Genomic DNA, 18,466 nt, shown 5'->3' with positions numbered 1-18,466 from the left:
TGGAAACCTGTACACTAGTTCATGGATGGCAGCATCAAGTTCAAGAACTCAGATTCATCCACTCCAGGCCTGTTGACCAAAATGAACAACATTGTATGTATCATATTTCTGTCTCCCTAATAAACAGTCATTAACCCTATTAGAGATCAAGTCTTAGGTTGCTGAGATAACAAGACAGAAGCACCACCTTTTGCCTTAGAACCTTTTCTCCTATTTTTGTCTTTTATTATCTTGCTGTGCCAGTCAACATCTTGACACTACTAGGAGAGCAGTTCACCTCTCTTTCAACCAAAACCTGCTGTAGATATTTCTCAGCAGCGTGAGTGAATACACACACCAGCTATTTATTCTTGATTCTCTATGCAAGTAATACAAAAGCTATAAAGTATGACAAAAGCTATGGAGCCCTGCTCCAGGAAATAAATTAGCAAATGTATATGCGTTTAAACGTTTATAGGTACACTGATGCCCACAACCAAATGCCCCTTCCAAAGACCCTAATCAAAGCCACATTAAAAAGTAAAGAAAGGTTATCTAATAGCAAAATAGCTACTCAGTATTATTCTAGATTCCCAGAAAGATAGTTTCATAGAACTACAATTCAGCAATAAAACTTCAGCTCTTTTTTTAAGGGTAGTGAGTAACACAGTAGATAAGATTTTCAACCTCAGCATTACCAAAATGAAGAATTGCTATTTTATTTATTCAATGGACCAGTCCTGTGCAAATCATAGCTACAGTTTGAAACACTGTAAGTTTTTCTCCTTAGGTACTTTATTAGACCTCTGCCTTACAAGACCCTGAAAATTCCCTTTCATTTCTTGGGTAATCCCACTAGTTGATTAGGGTACCATAAGAATCAGTGTATCTGTCACAGTATCCAGGAACATGGACCTTCAGGTCTCAAAACCACCATTTGCTTCCTGAATAACCTTGGGCAAGTTATATAACCTGTTGTAGCCTCAGTTTTCTCATCTCTAAAAGGAAGATAATGTCTAGTACTCTGCAAAACTCCTGTGAGGATTAAATGAGCTAACACATGAAAAGCAATTAGTGCATTACATGGGCTGTAGTCAGTGCTTAATACATGGTAATGAATGTGACTATAAATGACTATAAAGTATTTATCATAGTTCTGATGCACAGTAAGTTCTCAATAAATGAAATCTGCTATAATTATAGTTCTTGGAATTTGTAACAACATTATTTTAGGAGTGGTCTTAGGGATAGAAAGAATTCTGACTTCTCATTTTGAGACTTCAAAGCATAGCCTATTCAAATCATTGAGAACTCACCAGTGGGACTATGAGAAAGACACACAGGAAATATGGTCCATGACTTCCACCAGAGACAGCTCAGCAGAAGTCACCAAGTCAATAGTGACACACCAAGACTATCGTGCCAATTCAATCCAGTTTGGGGTCTCAAATTGTTCTTGTGAATTCAGCTCACATTTCCCTGCCATAAATTTTTACTTGAGCTTAATCCCTGAAGGGAAAATATGTTTCCTGATTAATTTTTATGCTTTCATCTGTCATAAAATGCCAATCATGTGAGCACAGGCTTCCTTTTCATTCCTAGTTGCTAGGAAAACTCAGAATGGTGTTTGTTGCCCACATTTTACAATGCATTCAATTCAGATGTCAGAGATTTATCTATCCCTTCTTCTTGAGGCCACCTTTGTTCTGTTTGATGCTCAATGACCATCCTACAAACTGTGTCTTAAACAACCAATTTCCTCAAGCTATTTTTAAAATGACCGAGGCACCAAGTTTTAATAATTATTGGTCACTTCCGAAAAAGAAGAACCAGATGTGTACAACTTCTCAACTATTATTTCTTATCAAACTACATTCTGCCCATTTAACATGTAGATAGGAAATGCCTTAAGCACTTTAAACCACATTTTCACAAACTCAGGACCCTTAATTCTATGCCTCTCAGAAGATTCGTATGTGTAAAACTCTCTCAGCTGTGCCAGAAAACCTCTGCAAGGTAGGGAAGATGCAGTCAACCCAAGCACCCATCGTGCTGGCATTTAAAGTTAGCTGACAGTGAAAAAGCAAATCCATTCCATGAAGCATTGCAGGGGCTAAAATGCCAACTGCTGGAATCACTCAGAAGCCTCTAGAAATTTTTCTTGGAGGGCTTTCTCTTACAAAGACGAATGGCAACTGAAGTCATTTTTGCAACACCACCACCTACCCACAGGCCCTCCTTTCATTGGTCTAGCGCAGAAAGACATCTCAGAAATAGAAGCAATTACTTACATCTATAGGTCATCTCAAAGCTGTCGCTGATGTTCACAATATCAATCTGGGGGAGCAGCTTCGGGGGCTCTGTGAGTTGCGACAAAGCAAATCTAAAAGCAGCATGTTCCTGTGACTGCTGGTTTGGAAATAATCCCCCTATGAGAAAAGAAAATGCAACATGGTATATGGGCTAGAGACAGGTTTTAGTTCCTCACGACTCACCCCAGATGAGTCCTTTTCTTCTCCCCATGCCAAACTCACTAGCTGTAGCCTTGAGTGGTAGAGATGAGAGTTCAAATAGGCTTAACTGGACACTGAAACTTAAACTCCTACAGATGAGCTTTTTTGTGATAAGGGCCTCTAATATCTATTACTTTGCTCAAACATTTGATTGTGTACCCCTCAACTCAGCTAAAGTCAGAGAAAACAGGAGACTTGTGCCATTTCTCTTCTTCCTCCCTTGTGCAAACCACCTAGGAGCTGCTATTCTCTTATATAAACATACACATAAGCCCCCTCACCCTCTCGTCATGTCTAATTTTTCTTATATCAGCCTCATCTCTCACCAGAGAGCCTTACGGGAAGTAGGTACTAATCAGTGCGGCAGGGTGATTGAAATCTAGCTCTGGGACCCTGTGGGCTTCTCCACTATTATAACTGTTTGCATGGACAATTTTTAGTCTTTGGCCTAGCAAGACCTGCATGCAATTTAACTATTCTATTGCCCCTAAGGTTTATTATTCATTTTCTCTAAAAACTCTTGTTTTTCTGCAAACAATGTTTTGCTTACTCTTTCACCACTCATGATCCCAGTTACCTAGGAATGACTTGTTACATAAGGGATTGCCATTGTGTGTTTGCATGGTGGAAACTTGTGCTTCAAAGATGTGGGATCTTAGGCATCTCAAGAGGATACAAACATTCTATTCTAGTAAAAGGTATAGTAAAGGTGCCTGATGGGGTGCCTGTTCCGAAAAACAAGAGTCCATGGCTTACCTTTGTATTTACTGTCAACATGTAAATCAATTACATTTCTCTGAATTAAAATCAGCCATTTCTAGAGACTGAACTATAATGATGTTTACATAGAAGTTTATCTCAAATCTGACAGTAATCACAGTCCAAACATAATGCACTTCTAACTTCTTGTAGAGTGGGTATGTGTCTGTTTTTAAGAACCAATAAATGGATTGCAAGCCTTTGTTACAGATCACACAAATAGAATCAAGTACTACCTGATGGCAGTGATATTTTCAGCATTTTGTTCTACAATTTAATGCTTCAATCTCTTTTTTTTTTTTTTTTTTTTTAAAACAGTAGCAATGGCTTTATCAGTTGAACAACAAAGTTAGGGCTAAATATAATGTTAAAAATATGCAGAGATACATGAGAAAACATAGCACATACACAAAACATCCTCATGCCATTTACTATATACACAAATATACTAGACAAACACTTCCAATCCACAAAGGATAGGTAGTATTTAAGCACAAATGTAAACAATGCCACATGTAAGAGCCAGTGATTTCCACATGTACAAGTGCTCCCATTTTAAAGAATGAAAACAAAAAAAAAAATTCTTGATTATGATGCTCCCCCTTCCCCCCAGATGACCACACCCCAAACACTTCCCTGTCCCCTTTCTCCTCCTCTGCAATGAATGAAAGAGAAAGGGTGGGAGGTTGAGGAGTAGAAGGCTACGGGCTGGGCTACAAGGGAAGTGTCTCCCCTGAAGGCAGGAAGTTTTGCGTGTTAGGCACTAACACACAGATACGTACACACTTCAGGATGTAGCTTAACAGGTGTCAGGAAACAAAGCAAGTTACTCCATGGCCACTCCAAGCCGCCAGCTAGCTGGAGAGGCCGAAAGAGATGGGTACTGCAGCACATGTATGCCCGACAAAATATCAATTGCACCACATCCCCCCTCAAACACACACTCACAAAAGAGCACAAACTCCCAGCAATGCGAACTTTCCCTAGTGGAGCTATCTCCTTACCAGGGGAGAGAGACTAGAAACCAAACCAACGAAGATGCTTCCAAACACAGCAGCTTGCTTCATTCTGGGACACAAACGACACTGATATGCTGGTCACACGGAAGCCCCAAGCCCTTGTGGACATGCTTTGTGATTGGTGTTATTGCTTCTGTTTGTTTTGCTTTCCCTCATGATTATCAGGAGTAGCAATATCTGTCAGTCCCCTCAGAAATACAGGGAGGGTGGCGGGGCCTTTGAGAAGTGCAACAACTAAGGGGAAATGGGGAACAAAAAAAGCATGCAGCATGTTGAAACCTGCCTCCAAGTTGAGAGGATGGAGCCCAGTAACAAGGATAACGGAGAGCCAACAGGAGGAGAAAGGAGCATGTGTACGTGTATGTGTTTGTGTGTGTAAAAGGTAGACCTCTGTGGATAGGAAATCTAAGAGGAGGGGGCAAGGAAGGAACGGAGAAAAGGCAGGCTAGGAAGTTCCAGGATCGGGGGAGTGGAGACCACCAGCGCAGCATGGCAGACAGCAAAGAGAAGGCAGCTGGAGGAGTCCAGAACAGGAGAGGGAGCCTACCCGCCTTGGAGTGGGGGCCTTCTGGCATTATTTCTGTGGCTGCAATATACCCAGCACCCCTCACTCCTTCTTCTAGAGGGTCTCTTTTCTGTCCCCCAGCAGAGAAAGCACCGCCTCCTTCAATTACATATATATGTGCATATGTAATATATAATCACACACGTGAAAACACACACACCGTACATACTTACATTAAAAATGGAATCAAGCACCATCTACCAAGCAATAGAGTTAACTCCTTAAACACCCACCACCCTTTCCAGCCTGATTTTTTTTTCCTCCAAAGCGATGGTTCCTCCATTTCACATGCTCTTGCCTGGAGTGCGAGTGGTGTATGTGTGTGTGTGCGAACACTTCCCCTCTGCCCCTCATCCGATCAGGAGAAGCCCCCTCCTCTGGCTGTAAGCCCAAGTCTCCCTTCTGTTACCGCAGCACAGCTTTAGGGAGCCAAGCAAAACAGTCAGTACCGGGGAGGGGGTACACAACCCCTATCCCCAAAAAAATCCCTGGCCAGACCCAGAAAGTCCCTCCCCAGGCTGCCCCCTCACTCACCGATCTGGATATTGTTGGGGAAATTGGCACCTACTACCGCGCCTAGGAAACCGGTGCAGAAGAAGGCAAAAATGTGCTGCATATTCCTTTTTGCATTGGCGAAAAAGAAGCCCAGGTCCAATCATAGATTTGGTGTTTCCCCCCCTTTCCCTTTATTCTTCTCGCTGTTCTGCCTGTTCTTTCCCTCCTGCAGTTCCTTCCTTGCTTGCTTGCTTCCTTCCTTCCGTGAGGTTTGTCTGTTTCCCTTGGAATCCGAGCACTTAAACTGCAGCGTTAACACCAACTGACAGCCAGATTAACTGAGCACGGGAAAAGAAGCCCGTCCTCATGCTAGCTGGAGCGCTGGCTCCCCCACTCCCTCTCCTCTCCCCTCGCAGCCTGCCTCTCTCTCCCTCCCTTGCTCTCTCTCGCTCTCCCCCTCACACTCACACAGGCAGCAAGCTCTATGCTAATACCCACCGAGCTAGCTTGGAGTTCCACAGCCGACCTCCCTACCTGTTCCCCCTTCCTCCCGTCCTCACCTTATCCTCCTTTCTGTGTGTGCAGAAAGGTGGGGGGGGGGGGGGGTGTGTGACACGTGGCACTTGGTCCTGAAAGGGGCAACCCCACAGTCCTCTTTACCCTCCCCCGCCTTTCTGAGCTCGGTCTGCCCGCTCCCCCAGCCCCCAGGCTGAAGCTGCTGGGAATGTGGGTTCAGCTGTAAGTCAGTAGGTGGCAGGGGGTCCCTACAATAGTCCTCAATCCACCAGCTGCTTGATCTAGGTCACTTTTTCTAGGAGTGCATGGGCTGCGCTGGATATATCTCCTGCACTCCACTGGCCCAATTATTCCTACAACTAATTCCTGAGGGAAAGACCCTAGAAATCCCTCCTAGGAAATTTAAAGGAAAAAAAAAAAAGCTTTCTCTCTCCTAATGGAAGAAATGACAGATAGACAAACAAGGGAGGATCTGGAGTGACTGGCAGGTATTTTGACCAGGTATTTGACAGTCCCTGTCTACCTTTACAAGTGAAACGGTGGTCTCTTTTCAATCCTAGGCATTTAAAATGGGCCCCCTTCTCTCTTTCCCTGCATTCCACAGGAGTCTATAGCATCAGGATCATGTGGGTGTACAATAAAGACTAAGGATACTTACACAGAGCAATTACATGAGTCATTTTGCAGGGATTCTAGTGAGAGGATTCAAGCTTCTTTCAGGTCTTTCTGGATGCTGGTCATGTCTGGTGTAAGCTGGAACTTCATAGACTCTCCTGGACCAGGGCTTCTGCTGAAATAACCTGTAGAGAGATCAGCTGTGTTCAGGAGAGTAGTGTTAAATGCAAAGCAGCAGCCACTAGCAGCCACAGAATACAGTTTTTGAAGGAACTTTACAGATTTTTATCCATCTATCTTCACTCCAACCCTGTAAAGTGGCCATGAGCCCTGTTTTACAGATGAAAAAGATAAGACTTCTGGGATTAAGTCATAAAGACACAGACCGACTAAGATGTACAGTACAACCTACAAACTTGAGTGCTTTGGCCGTTACCAGTTGACTTACTGCCCTGGCCAGGACTCCTGTCCAACAGGAGATGATCCAGGAAAAGGAAAGTCAACTTTGTCTTTAGTAAGAAAGAAATAATAGACTTTGGACTCCATTTTGCTTTGCCATATGAATAGGCCATTTTATCCACAGACTATTCACTGCCCTCACCAGGACTGTATATCATGTGGACTTGAGTGACAGCTACAAGGACTGGGATTTGTAAAAAATATCTGACCATGTACAATGAAGCCCCAAAATAGGAACAACTTGGAGGCCAAATGCTTTGTGATTTCCTATGCACTTTCACATATATTAATTAATTAGCTAAAATAATTTTTAAGGCTAATGTTTATTCACTGTTTTGAATGTGCCAGGTACCATGCTAAGAAATGCACCTGCATCATTTATTTGTACAATACCTGTGTAGGTAGCCTCATGCCCATTTTATAGATGAAGAAACAGAAGTCTAAAAACTCACCCCAAGTTTTCACTGCTAATGAAAGAGATTGGGCATTTAAACACAGTAAATGCCACCATCAGGCCCCAGCTCTTAACTCTTAGGCTCTAATAGCAGCAAGCACTGGGTAGGAACCTTCTAAAGGAAGAATAAGCATCAGCATAGGAAGATGAGAGAACAGAATCAGGAAAGATCACTTCTAAGGTCTCTGCCAACATTAAGAGTCTCTGATTTAATGATTCCGTCTTTTAATTTCTCCATTTTCAGTTTTTGTATCTTACTACTTTGAATAGTACCTGGGGATCTTTTAGGTTCCCTAAGCTTTGTGCCTGGTAATAATAATAATTAGGCTGTCATTAAAGGCTTCACATCTTGCAATCACCTTTTAGAGGAAGCTCTTTAGACCCTTTACAAGCAAAACCTCAATGTCCCCCTGCATTAGGTAAGAATTGTTTTGCATACTTTGTAGGGAGGGGACTTTTAAGAGAGTCAAAAAGATGAATTTTCCATGGTCATTATAAATCATATAGTCAAGCAGATCTTCCTAAAACAGAGGTCTACATCATTGCCCTGCTCAAGTATGGTCAATAGCTCCCCTTGGTCTATTAAATACATAGTTGTTCACTGATTAAATATAGAACTTACATATTTCAAGTGTAGGCATCTAGGTCAAACTACATTAGGTTCAACTGTTTATTCCATGTTTCTTTATAATTCTCTTCATTTCAAATGTTGGTGGGGAACCTATTCTGTATCTCACAGGGTGCCAGGTGCTGGGCGATATGAAGAGGAATCAGACACAGTCTCTGCCTCAAGGCAGGTGAATGTGGCAGAAGAAGAAGACAGACGAACCCGGACAACTGTCACCCAGAAAGACCATGACAAGTGCTCTAAAAGATGTAAACACAGCAGCGGGGGAGCAAAGAAGGATGCAATCAGTGTGTCTGTCTGTGGGGATCCAGCGAGGCTTCAAAAGAACTGAGCTGTGAAGGATGAGGAGATTATAGGCAGTAACTGAGGACTGGGAAGGACATGCAAACCAAGTAAAGAGCCCCAGCAAGGGCTGGAGGCAGGAAAGAATGCCACGTGCTCTGTAAGCCTGGAGCCGGCAGTGCATAACTGGGAAGAGTGTACTGGGGAACATGGAACTTAGAGGAAGTCAGCGTCAGGATTTGGAACCCACTGAATTCCTGGTGGACCATGGTGAGCCATGGGGGCATTTTTAGTATACTAGTTACAATAGCAGGCATGTGCATGAGAAAGAAAAGATTGACCACTAGTAGAAGGTGATTTTCTCATTTCCTCATCCTCAAAGGTTAGAACTACCTACCAAACAGCTTCATTTCCCTAAATAACTTATTTGACGTCATCCTTTATTAGCTCATCATGCTGTCTCTCCTTAGAGTCCCCAGTCCTATTTGCCATTCCCAAAGTGGCAAAGTCTTCAAAGTGGCTAGATGATTAGCTTAAGACAGTGGTTCTCAACTGACAGCAATTTTCTCCCCCAGGGGATATTTGGCAAAAATGTCCAGAGATGTTTTTGGTTCTCACAATTATGGAATTGTACCCCTGGAATCTCATGGGTGAAGGCCAGGGATGCCACTAAACATCCTACAATTCACAGAGCATCCACCCCACAAAAAAGAATTATCTGGTTCCAAATATAAATATCATTGAGGTCAAAAAACCTTCCTTAAGGGGACTAGTGATTGGCATGCCAGGGACTAGGCACCAGGACCCTGCAGCGTCCCTCCCATTATATTACACTGAAGAAAAATTAAGTTGATCATCTTTTAAGACTTTTCACATTTTAAAGTGGGATATCTGAAGATGGGTGCTCATTAAAGTCCAGCAGTTAAGTATCTAATGGAGGAACACCAGGTGGCTGACATCCCATTGGAAAAGCCTCCAAATGCTGCTCAAATTGTGCTCTAGAGACAGCATGGCACCTACTCCTCAAATTAATTATGACCCATCCCAGCTCATATTTTTGGCATACTTTAAGTCCTCTTACCATGTAGCCAAAACAGTCTAAGATTTACTTATTTTGGCTTTGTTTTGACACTGCAAATCAAGGAGAATGGTGTTGGACAGGGATTACAAATGCAAATGCTTCCTTGAGCCAGGCAGGGAAATGAATGAAGTGAGCCAAGTTGGGGAGAACGGGGAAGACAAACAGAACTAGAGAGACTGTGCCCTGTTAAAGGTGGCCACAGGGACTCAATAGGCAGCAGATTATTACCATGAGGAATTGCAGGCCTAGAGTGGCTAGATCCTCGGATTCTTTTTTCAAGGAAAAGTAGAAATATGGAATATATATATATATATACACACATATATGGGATATGGAATATAGTGACATCCCTGAAATATGGAATATATATATATATTAGGTGTACCTTATTGCAAGCTTAGGGAAAAAAGGGGTAGGGTAAGAGTAGTTCCTCTGAGCTTGACCTGACTGACAGGCCACGGAGTGCCAGTGGAATCCTGGAGACAAGAGTCCAACCACTTCTCATGCCCAGTATCAATTTAGGGGCTAAGTCCATTTCCTCTACAAGACTGTTTCCTCATCTGTTAAATGACAAGATTAGATGTGGTGATGGCTACAGACCCTTCTGGTTCTGACACTCTGTAACTCCATTTGACAGCAGGGGCTGGGGTAAGGGAGAGAAAGGACAGATGTCAGGTCTGGGGAGGCCCATTCTCTCCTCTACCTCCTATTACCTGTGATAGTGGTATTGGCAAGTTCCTTCCCTTCTTGGACTAGTTTCTCCATCTGCAAAATATGGGTGTTTCACCAAGGTTTCTTCTGGCTTTAACATTTTAGGTTTCTAGTGTAAAGCAATTCAAGGGGGTGGGGGGACCATCACATTTATGATCTAAGAACAGATTGCTGACAGCTAACCAACTGGCAAAAATGCAGTCAGAGAGAGGGTGCCTCTGTGGCTTTAGAAAGGCCTTATTTTTAAAGATGTTTTAAAAATAATAATGATAATATTTTTTCATGTTTTCTAGCACAGTTCATACAGAAGGCTCCCAAAATAATCCACGGACTGTGTGTGTGGCGAGAACACACCCCAAAGAATGTAATTACCCACCCTGGAGTTCTGCCAGGTTTAACAGCATTTTCTATCTGCTTTTTTTTTTCTTCTTCTTTCAGTCTTCCCTCCCCTTCTCACACAAATGACAGCATTTTCATAAGCTCTCAGCATTACTAGGTAATTAGGGAGCCATGCAAGTTCTGGAAAACACCCTGGGGCAGGATCAGTGCCTGAAAAAAAAAAAAGTCTATTCCACGATTCCATGGGGAAGCTTCTACGCAGCACCATTGTTACTGGTAGAAATTGGAGGCACTGACTATTCCTCTAAATCAGCAATGCCTTCAGAGAGGCCAACTGGGCCACACTCACATGGGCGGGCGGCCACCATGCAGCATTGGCACCAGCTCTCCTGAGAGGCCCTGCAGCTCATCTGGCCCTGGTCTAGGAGACAAGAGAGCCAGACCTTCACCGCCATCCTCCCCACATGGGTGGTTCTGGATGAGCTGTTTAACCCCTTTGTCTCAATGTCTTCGTCTGGGAAGTGGGGATAATGAGAGGTTATACTTTGTGGGGCTAGAGAGGGCATTAATGACATGCTCCATGTGAAGGGACTGGTGAATCTCCAAACACACAGAAATGACTCTGCCAGCCATTCCTGTACAGAGGTGTGAAATGTCATTATTTTTGGTTAGAGTCCAGAGTCATCCTGGCATTGGAGGCCTTCCCTGTTGTTCCAATCCACTTCAGAAAGCTTCTCCTATAGCTCAGTGTGCCAGTCTTCTATTAAGCCTATGTCACTTCCCCCACCCTCAAAACATCTGCCCATCAGGAATACACAAACTTCTGCGCTGGTGCTCCCCAACCTGCTCCTTCCCTCATCCCTCCAATCTCCCTACATGACACCTTCATTCACCTGATTGTCAAGCTAAGCTAAGAACTCCACCTCCAACCCATCAGCAAATTCTATGGGCTGTACTTTAACAATATAGAGCCCAACCACTTTCCACCATCGCTCCACTCCAGGTCATTCATTCTACCCATATCGCTCAATCTTTATCAATTCCTTATTTCTACTCCTTTTGTACACCCTCCCCAGCAACATAATTTGCTCTCTGTGTGGCCACCAGAGTGAAATTCTAAAAAGAAGTCAGACATTGTCACTCTCTGGCTCCAAAATATCCCAGAACTTCATCCATACTTAAAGTCTGCAATCTGGCAGCTGGCTTCCTCTTTCACTGGTATCCTATACCCCTCCTCACTGGCATCCTCTGCTGCAGTCACACTAGCCTGCCTGCTGTTCATTGGACACACTAATCACCATCTTGTCCCAGGACCACTGCACTTGCTCATCTTTCTGCCTGGAAAGCACCTTCTGTAGAAATCCACATTGCTTTTGCTCTCACTTCAGGATCTGGTTGGAAGTCTCTTACTACATCCAGCCCACCTGCTGCCATGATTTTTATGTCCCTTACCCTGCTTTTCGCTTTGCAGCATTTGTCACTACCTATGGTACATAGTTTATCATTTGATCCATTACTAGAATGCATCTTATCCACTCCAGCACTTAGGACAGCATCTAATACACAGTGACTTCTCAATAAATACATATTAAAAGGATAAATGGATGGTCCTTATTATTCCCTGAAGTACCTTTATTTCTCTTGATCATGTTTTAATTTTTTAAGAACCAATGCAATTCCCATCTTCCCTACAATGCTCTCCCATACTGATTTTGGCCTCTCTGAGTATCTGTATTACTTACTGATTTTAATTGACATTTAACTTGACTCTTTCCACTTGATTTTCAGCCTCTTAGGGGTCAGGAATCATGACTATAATGTGAGCTAATTTTTTTTGAGCACTTACATGTGTCAGGCACAGTGCCAGGCTACATAACTGCCTCATTTTGTGTGATGTTCACAACAACTCTCTGAAGTATGAACAGTTATTATTCCATTTACAAGTGGAGAATAAAGGGTTGGGGAGGTTATGTTACTTGCTCAAGCTTATACAGCTATTTAGAGGCAGGGCTGGAATTTCAACCTAGATCTGCCTGGCTTCCAAGGCTGGTTCTCCTAACCACTTTTCTATATTGTCCCAAGGGACATGGTAAATTTGGTAAAATCAGTTTGGTAAATTTGCACTGCACAGGCCCTTGGCAATGTGTACAATACTTCCAGAAAGGTAAAGGGCCTTGCCTGGAGACACATGACCTAGCACCGAGAGTCCTCGTATTTAAAACCCCACCCTGTAGTGGTTCAGTCACACTGTTCTCAGGAAGGAGCTCTGAGAAGCCATTCAGAAAGCATGAATAAGACTCAAAAAATGAATGTGTTTCAAAAAATGAATGTGCCTTGAAAGAGAAGAAGAACCAATGTTCCTCTCCCCACATCCGATAGCCTTCTTTGATTGAGGCCAAACAGTAATTATGGTGCTTCTTGTAGTCCCCACCCACCCTCATGGCCAAAGGAAGATTTTAATCAGTTTTCAGGAGACTTGGAACATAAATGATTCTAATTTACTGTCATATTTCTAGTATTAAATTTTGCTGCTTGCTTAACCTCTGGCCTCTCCTTTATTACTCTAAGGGAGACAAAATCATGCAGAAGAAAAATAGAAAGGCTAGGAATGGGACATTTCTCACGTGAAAGAGAAACAGGTAGAATGTCAAAGTGGGAAAGACATTTTGAGATCCTGGAGTCCAGCACCTTCAATTTAAAAATGAAGTAGGATCTCAGGTTAAGTCATTTGCCCTGGGTCACCCAGCCAGGTAGCAGCAGATCAGAGACTTGAAGCCCAAGCTCGGCTGTGTGAGTGGTATTGTTCATGTTCTGTCACAGTGAGACCTGACGCGAGGCTCATTTAAAGGGGTCAAAGTAATAGCTACAAAAACTACAGCTTTCAGAAACACAAGAGAAGAGGCCTAAGTTAGATCTTTTAACAAGAGAAGGGGCCTAAGTTCGACAGATCTTTTAGAAGAGGCAGATGGAGTCCCTGGAGAATGTGATCTGCCCACCATTCCATAGCTCATGCAGTAAGTTTTCCATGAAAGACTTCTGAGATAATATTTCAGCATAACAGACAGGGAAGGCCAAATGATTAGGCTACAGACCACTACTTGACAGTTCGACTGGTAGAATAACTCTTATGTAGGAATAAACACAGGCAAGAGTTTGTAGTGTCCTTAACATAGACTTTTAAATAAAGCTTACCTCTCCCCTCCTCTATGCCTCACCTTGCATTCCTTCTTTCCCTACTCTTTTCACCTCTTTTCTGGACCCTTTGGATAAAGTATTTCCTGAACTCCTCATTTCCCATTCCCACCCTTCTTCTATCCCAATGACTGCTGTGGTGGCTTCACATCTTCAGGACCTGATTCAATAGCTGCCTGCTCTGAGCTGCCCACCATGCTCCACCATCCCATTTCCATTCTCTAAGTCAAGCAGAAATAGCATCTTGGCTCTTGTAGAATGGAACAGTGTGTAGGCATGGCAAAAGGGAATCAGCCTCCTTGGGGAAGTCAAGGATGGTAATATAATAATGTAACTTACAGCAGCTACCACTTGCCATCATGTGCTGGGCACCAGGCTAAGTACTTTATACATATTAGACTACTCCCATTTTACAGGTGAGGCACATCTTGGTCTTTTAGCCTTCAAAGTCAATCACCGCTCAGCTCTATATGCCACAGAAATCTTCTAAAAGCATTATATGTCATGCTATTCCCTCATCAAACCTGTAGAAATAGTATTATTTAACTCTTCTTTATTTAACCAGTGATGAGACTCACTCAGGAGGCTAAAGCACTAACCTAAGGCCACAGAACCAGCAAATGGCAGAACTAGATCTTGAGACAGGTCATTTCCTCCCACGTGACACTGCCAGTTTCTGCATCCCATCATGCCCCTCACTTTTTGAGGGGTCAGTAGTCTTCCCACTTCACCTTTCCCCTGACCCTTGCAATCAGCCAGTAGGCAATGCTTTCTACCTCTAACTCCTGAGATGAGACTCCCAAGCAGGGCCAATAATCTCAAGAACTTCATTGATAGTATCTCATATTGAAAATGATATGATTTTTGAAGTAAACAAAATCTGATTCTACAATATTGTCTTTTATTATTTTTAGCGAAAGTATACCATTTCAACTATAGTAATGTCAACCTGGCTGGGATAGACTTACCTAGAAAACTAGCCACTATTTATTTACAGCACATTTTGCTAAAAACCTAACCACTATTTATTTATGGCATTTTCTAGCTGAATATAAGAAAATATACTCCCTGAACTCAAAACAAGAATGAGACTTCAAATCATTGGTAAACTATTTAAGGCATAAGACTTCTTTCACTGGGGGAAGGTGGGGTCTCTAGAATCTTCCTCACCAGAAGGTACAACAGCTGGTGAGAGCAATGTGGCACCAGCCTTTGACTCCAGGGGGATGGAATAGGCAAGGAAGTACTTCAGCAGGGCAAACTGGCATCTGGTACAGGCGCCTCGCTTTGCTCTGGAGTTAAATGTGAGGACATACCTCTCCAGCCCCAACTCTCCAGAGCCAGACCAAGACACACCATGACTGCCTGCACCCTCTGCCAGCAGCACCAGTTAGGTGGCTCAGTCAGGACAAGATCCCATGAGCATTCCCCAAAATGAATGGGTTCTATCACTGCCTGTCACCATCACATGGCAGTCCTGGAACAGGTAAATTCCTAGGGTATCAGGAAGGCCTAACAAAGGGCAGAAGGGAGAAACTAAAACAGAGGCAGAGTCTGAAGGGCGGCCCTAGAGTGTTCTATACTCCCTCTGATATAGAAATGCATGAGGAACACTGGGTCCCTACGTAGCTTTTGGCAGGACAGACATCTTGAGAAGCAAAGGCAGTTAAGATCTATGGCCTGGGACATAGGTCTTCCTGGATGTCAGATACCCAGGTCATTGCCTCAACATTTTCCATGATGTAGCTCAGTGGGTCCTGCACCTTTACCACAACTGGGCTATCTCTCCCATGCACTTGCAGAGCTGTGGCTGTCTGTGTCTGTGATGGTCAAGCAGGGCACAGTGATCCACTGCTGTAAAGTTTTTGGGGAAGAGTTGAGTTGGGGAAGGACTGAGAACACCAGGTGTCTTTCTCCATAGACTCTTTCACTCTAAAGTTGTCCTTCTGCCATGGTTCTCAGCTTCTAACTTCCAATAGAAAGAGCCTCCTGTTCCCCTCTAAAGCTGACCAACCCCTCCTGCTTTGCTATCTCAAGGGCCTCCTCCTCTGACTCACCTTCTCTGGGAGAAATGGCTTCAGCCTTTCAAAGCACTGAAGCTACTTCTCCCAGGGGAAGTCCCACCAGCAGCTGGCCTGTCCCTAGGGGTTGTGATCTCACCAGAGGAGACAGAATGACTTGGCCTGGGAGGAGTGTCCTGGGAAATGAGGGCCTCAAGGGACTGACCAGGAAGTCAAGACACTATTTCTCCTCCACTGTAGGATCCTGTTCACTGAGGAGCCACAGTGCAAGAGAGAAAAGTTTCTTCCAACCTGACTTCAAAGACAATGGCAACAGAGGGACTAAGGCAAGTAGGCTTTTCAAGGGGGGGTATCCACACCTGGGCTTACTGGGTAGAGCCAGAGTATCAGAGGCCTGAACTATTTCCTCTTCAAAATGCCACCAGGAGAGCTCAGGCACAGGCAGTAGGCCACTCTGGCTCCAGTTCACACATATAACACTTGGATGTCCTTCAAGGGGTGGGGGAGGTGGAAACAGTGGTCAGAATCCAAAGCCACAGCCTGAACACAGGCCTCCAGAATGTCTGTCAGGTGTGAGGAGACCAAGATGGCAGCTCCCTTTCCTCATGCACTTCCAGCCTGCAGGATGAGGGGAAGTGGGGGTGGGATGGGCAATGGTCCAGAGAAACGGGCTAGCCTTGACTCTTCCTGACTTCCACCCTTAGTGGACACAATTCTAGCATTTGTTGGCCTCTTTCCCAAAGTCCAAATTCTGCATTCTCTTCGGACTGGCCATCTTCTCCATGTGTCTGTAGGCTCTTTTGTATGAAAACCACCCTGCATAGCAGGCACGTGCTTCCTTTAGGTGCAAATTCGGTTCCTTACTGAAAACTGTAGTGTTGGAACCCTGGAAGGACCCTCTGAGGACCATTCCGAGAAAAGACAAGGGAATCTGGGGAGAGAGGTGGGGCTGAGAACTGAGCGAGAGTTTGAATTGGCAGCAGGAACTGCCAATCATACATGCTCTAGAGTGTGGAACTGGAGGCAGTCCCCAGACAGGAAGCCAGAACTGGAAAGAGTGGGTCCAACTGGAGCGAGACCTTTGACATAAGAAACTAAGAGAGGCTGCAGGGAAGAGTGGGGAGGATGCCTTGTGACTTCTGCTAGGGCATCTGGAGTGAGGCACAATTTCTCAAGGACTCCTTCACCACTATACAGATGGTCCAGATGTTAGCCTATTGACAAAGCCAAGCTTGCCAAATGTAACCCTCAAAATTATTAACTTTTTACCCAACTAATATTTAGAGTATGGACTCTGGAGTCAGAGTGCTTGAGTTTGCAGACTAGCTCCACGGCTTATTTGCCATGTGACCTCAAGCCGAGTATTTTAGCTCCCTGAACCTCCTTTTCCCACTCTATAAAATGGGGATAATAATACCTCAGGAGCTATTGTGAGCATTAAAAGAAAAGCTACATGTATAGTGCTTGGCACAATGCCTTGTCAACAATTGACCTTCAATACATGTTCATGGTTAGCTACAATTTATTGGCACCTTATTTGGGTCGGTGCTGAATTGGATACTTGGAACAGGAAAAGCAGTTTCTATCTTGTATTTTCTATGACAAAAATAAAACAAGGACTTTAGGGAGCATGTGGAGATGCTTCTGCGCATCAGCTCCTAGGAGATACATCCCAATGATGGGACAAGAGGATGCAAGGTCAGCGTAGGAAGACAAAGTGAAGGTTCAAAGAGGAAGTTTTGGAAACTAAAAGTGAATTTTCACTCAGGGCATGAGGGCAGTGGAGGGACTAGACATTCAAAGCTAGTTGATGGCATCCTTTACAGCTGCTAACCAAAACCTTCTAGAGCTCAGGACCTCAGTGGATTGGTGTCACACTTAACCCATGCAGCTTGGGAAGAGGTGGAGAAATGGTTCTGATTGACCTGTAACCTGTAGCAGGGAGGCCCACACAGGCCAAGACCTCATTTACTTTAGGCTAAGAAAACTGGGCTCAGGAAAGCACTTCTTTATAAAAGAAAGTGTGATGTTATAGGTAAGATGTCAGGCTCCAGAGCCAAAGTCTCTGTTTGAATCCCAGCTCTGCTCATTACTAACTTCGGGACTTTTGGAAAAATCTCTTTATTTCTTAGTACTGTAGTTTTTTCATCTGTAAAATGGCAATTGTAATAATACAGACTTTAGAAATTTGTTTTGAGATTAAGCACTGTGTATGACACATAGTAAATACTCAAATGTTAGCTGTTATTATCAATGCTGCAAACTCTCATAGCCTCTTCTTTATCACAGCCTCGCATTCTCCATTCTTGCTTCTCACTGAGTTTTACCACCCACTTCCATGAGAGTTTCTGGGAAATATTTAAGCTGTTCTCTTTTTATCAGTGTGTATATCCCCTCCACTTGCAGTTAAAGGCTTTATTTTTCTGAACTTTAATTCTAGCTTCCCCTCAAATGTAGCTTTTAGCCAAGGCAAAACTCAGCCTCCTGAGATTCAATTTCAGCCCTGGTACTAATCACATGTTGGGATTCAAAAGAACAGCAAGCATTTCCTTATAATCTGAATCTAAGATATGTATGGTTTGTGGGATTAAACAATGTAGGTAAGGGTTATGACTTAGAGTAATTCTTTGCTAGGGATAGTGAGTGTGTGGGGGTGTGTGTGTGTGTACAGGAGAGAGACACACACACACCAAAAGAGAGAGAGTTTTTGCTCCCTAGGGGACATTTGGCAATGTCTGGAGATATTTTTGATTGTCACAACTTTGGGTGGAAAGGGTATGCTACTGGCACCTAGGGGTAGAGGGCAAGGATGATGCTCAACATCCTGCAATGCACAGG

General features: G+C 43.7%; 1 protein-coding gene across 14 annotated transcripts in view; it reads right to left on the bottom strand.

Moving 5' to 3' along the window:
* The window catches only part of GRIA1 (glutamate ionotropic receptor AMPA type subunit 1), a 343,495-nt gene extending 336,854 nt beyond the window's left edge, over nt 1-6,641 (bottom strand). For 3 of the 14 annotated variants that reach the window (XM_063811598.1, XM_054684728.2, XM_054684729.2), the window contains exons 1-2: nt 6,505-6,641; nt 2,271-2,408 (exon numbers count right to left, since the gene is read on the bottom strand). Coding sequence is in view for 13 of the 14 variants with exons in the window: in XM_054684728.2 (XP_054540703.1) it covers nt 2,271-2,408; nt 6,505-6,526 (160 nt within the window). In the remaining variant the exon portion in view is untranslated. Of the gene's footprint in view, nt 1-2,270; nt 2,409-5,008; nt 5,790-6,504 lie in introns of those variants that run through there. The other 11 variants (XM_063811601.1, XM_009450009.4, XM_003310925.5 and 8 more) reach the window with 8 other exon arrangements.
* Between the last annotated feature and the right edge of the window lie 11,825 nt (nt 6,642-18,466).

Source organism: Pan troglodytes, chromosome 4, assembly GCF_028858775.2.
Source record: "Pan troglodytes isolate AG18354 chromosome 4, NHGRI_mPanTro3-v2.0_pri, whole genome shotgun sequence".
Lineage (NCBI taxonomy): Eukaryota > Metazoa > Chordata > Mammalia > Primates > Hominidae > Pan > Pan troglodytes.
This window is presented reverse-complemented; position numbering and strand designations above follow the sequence as displayed.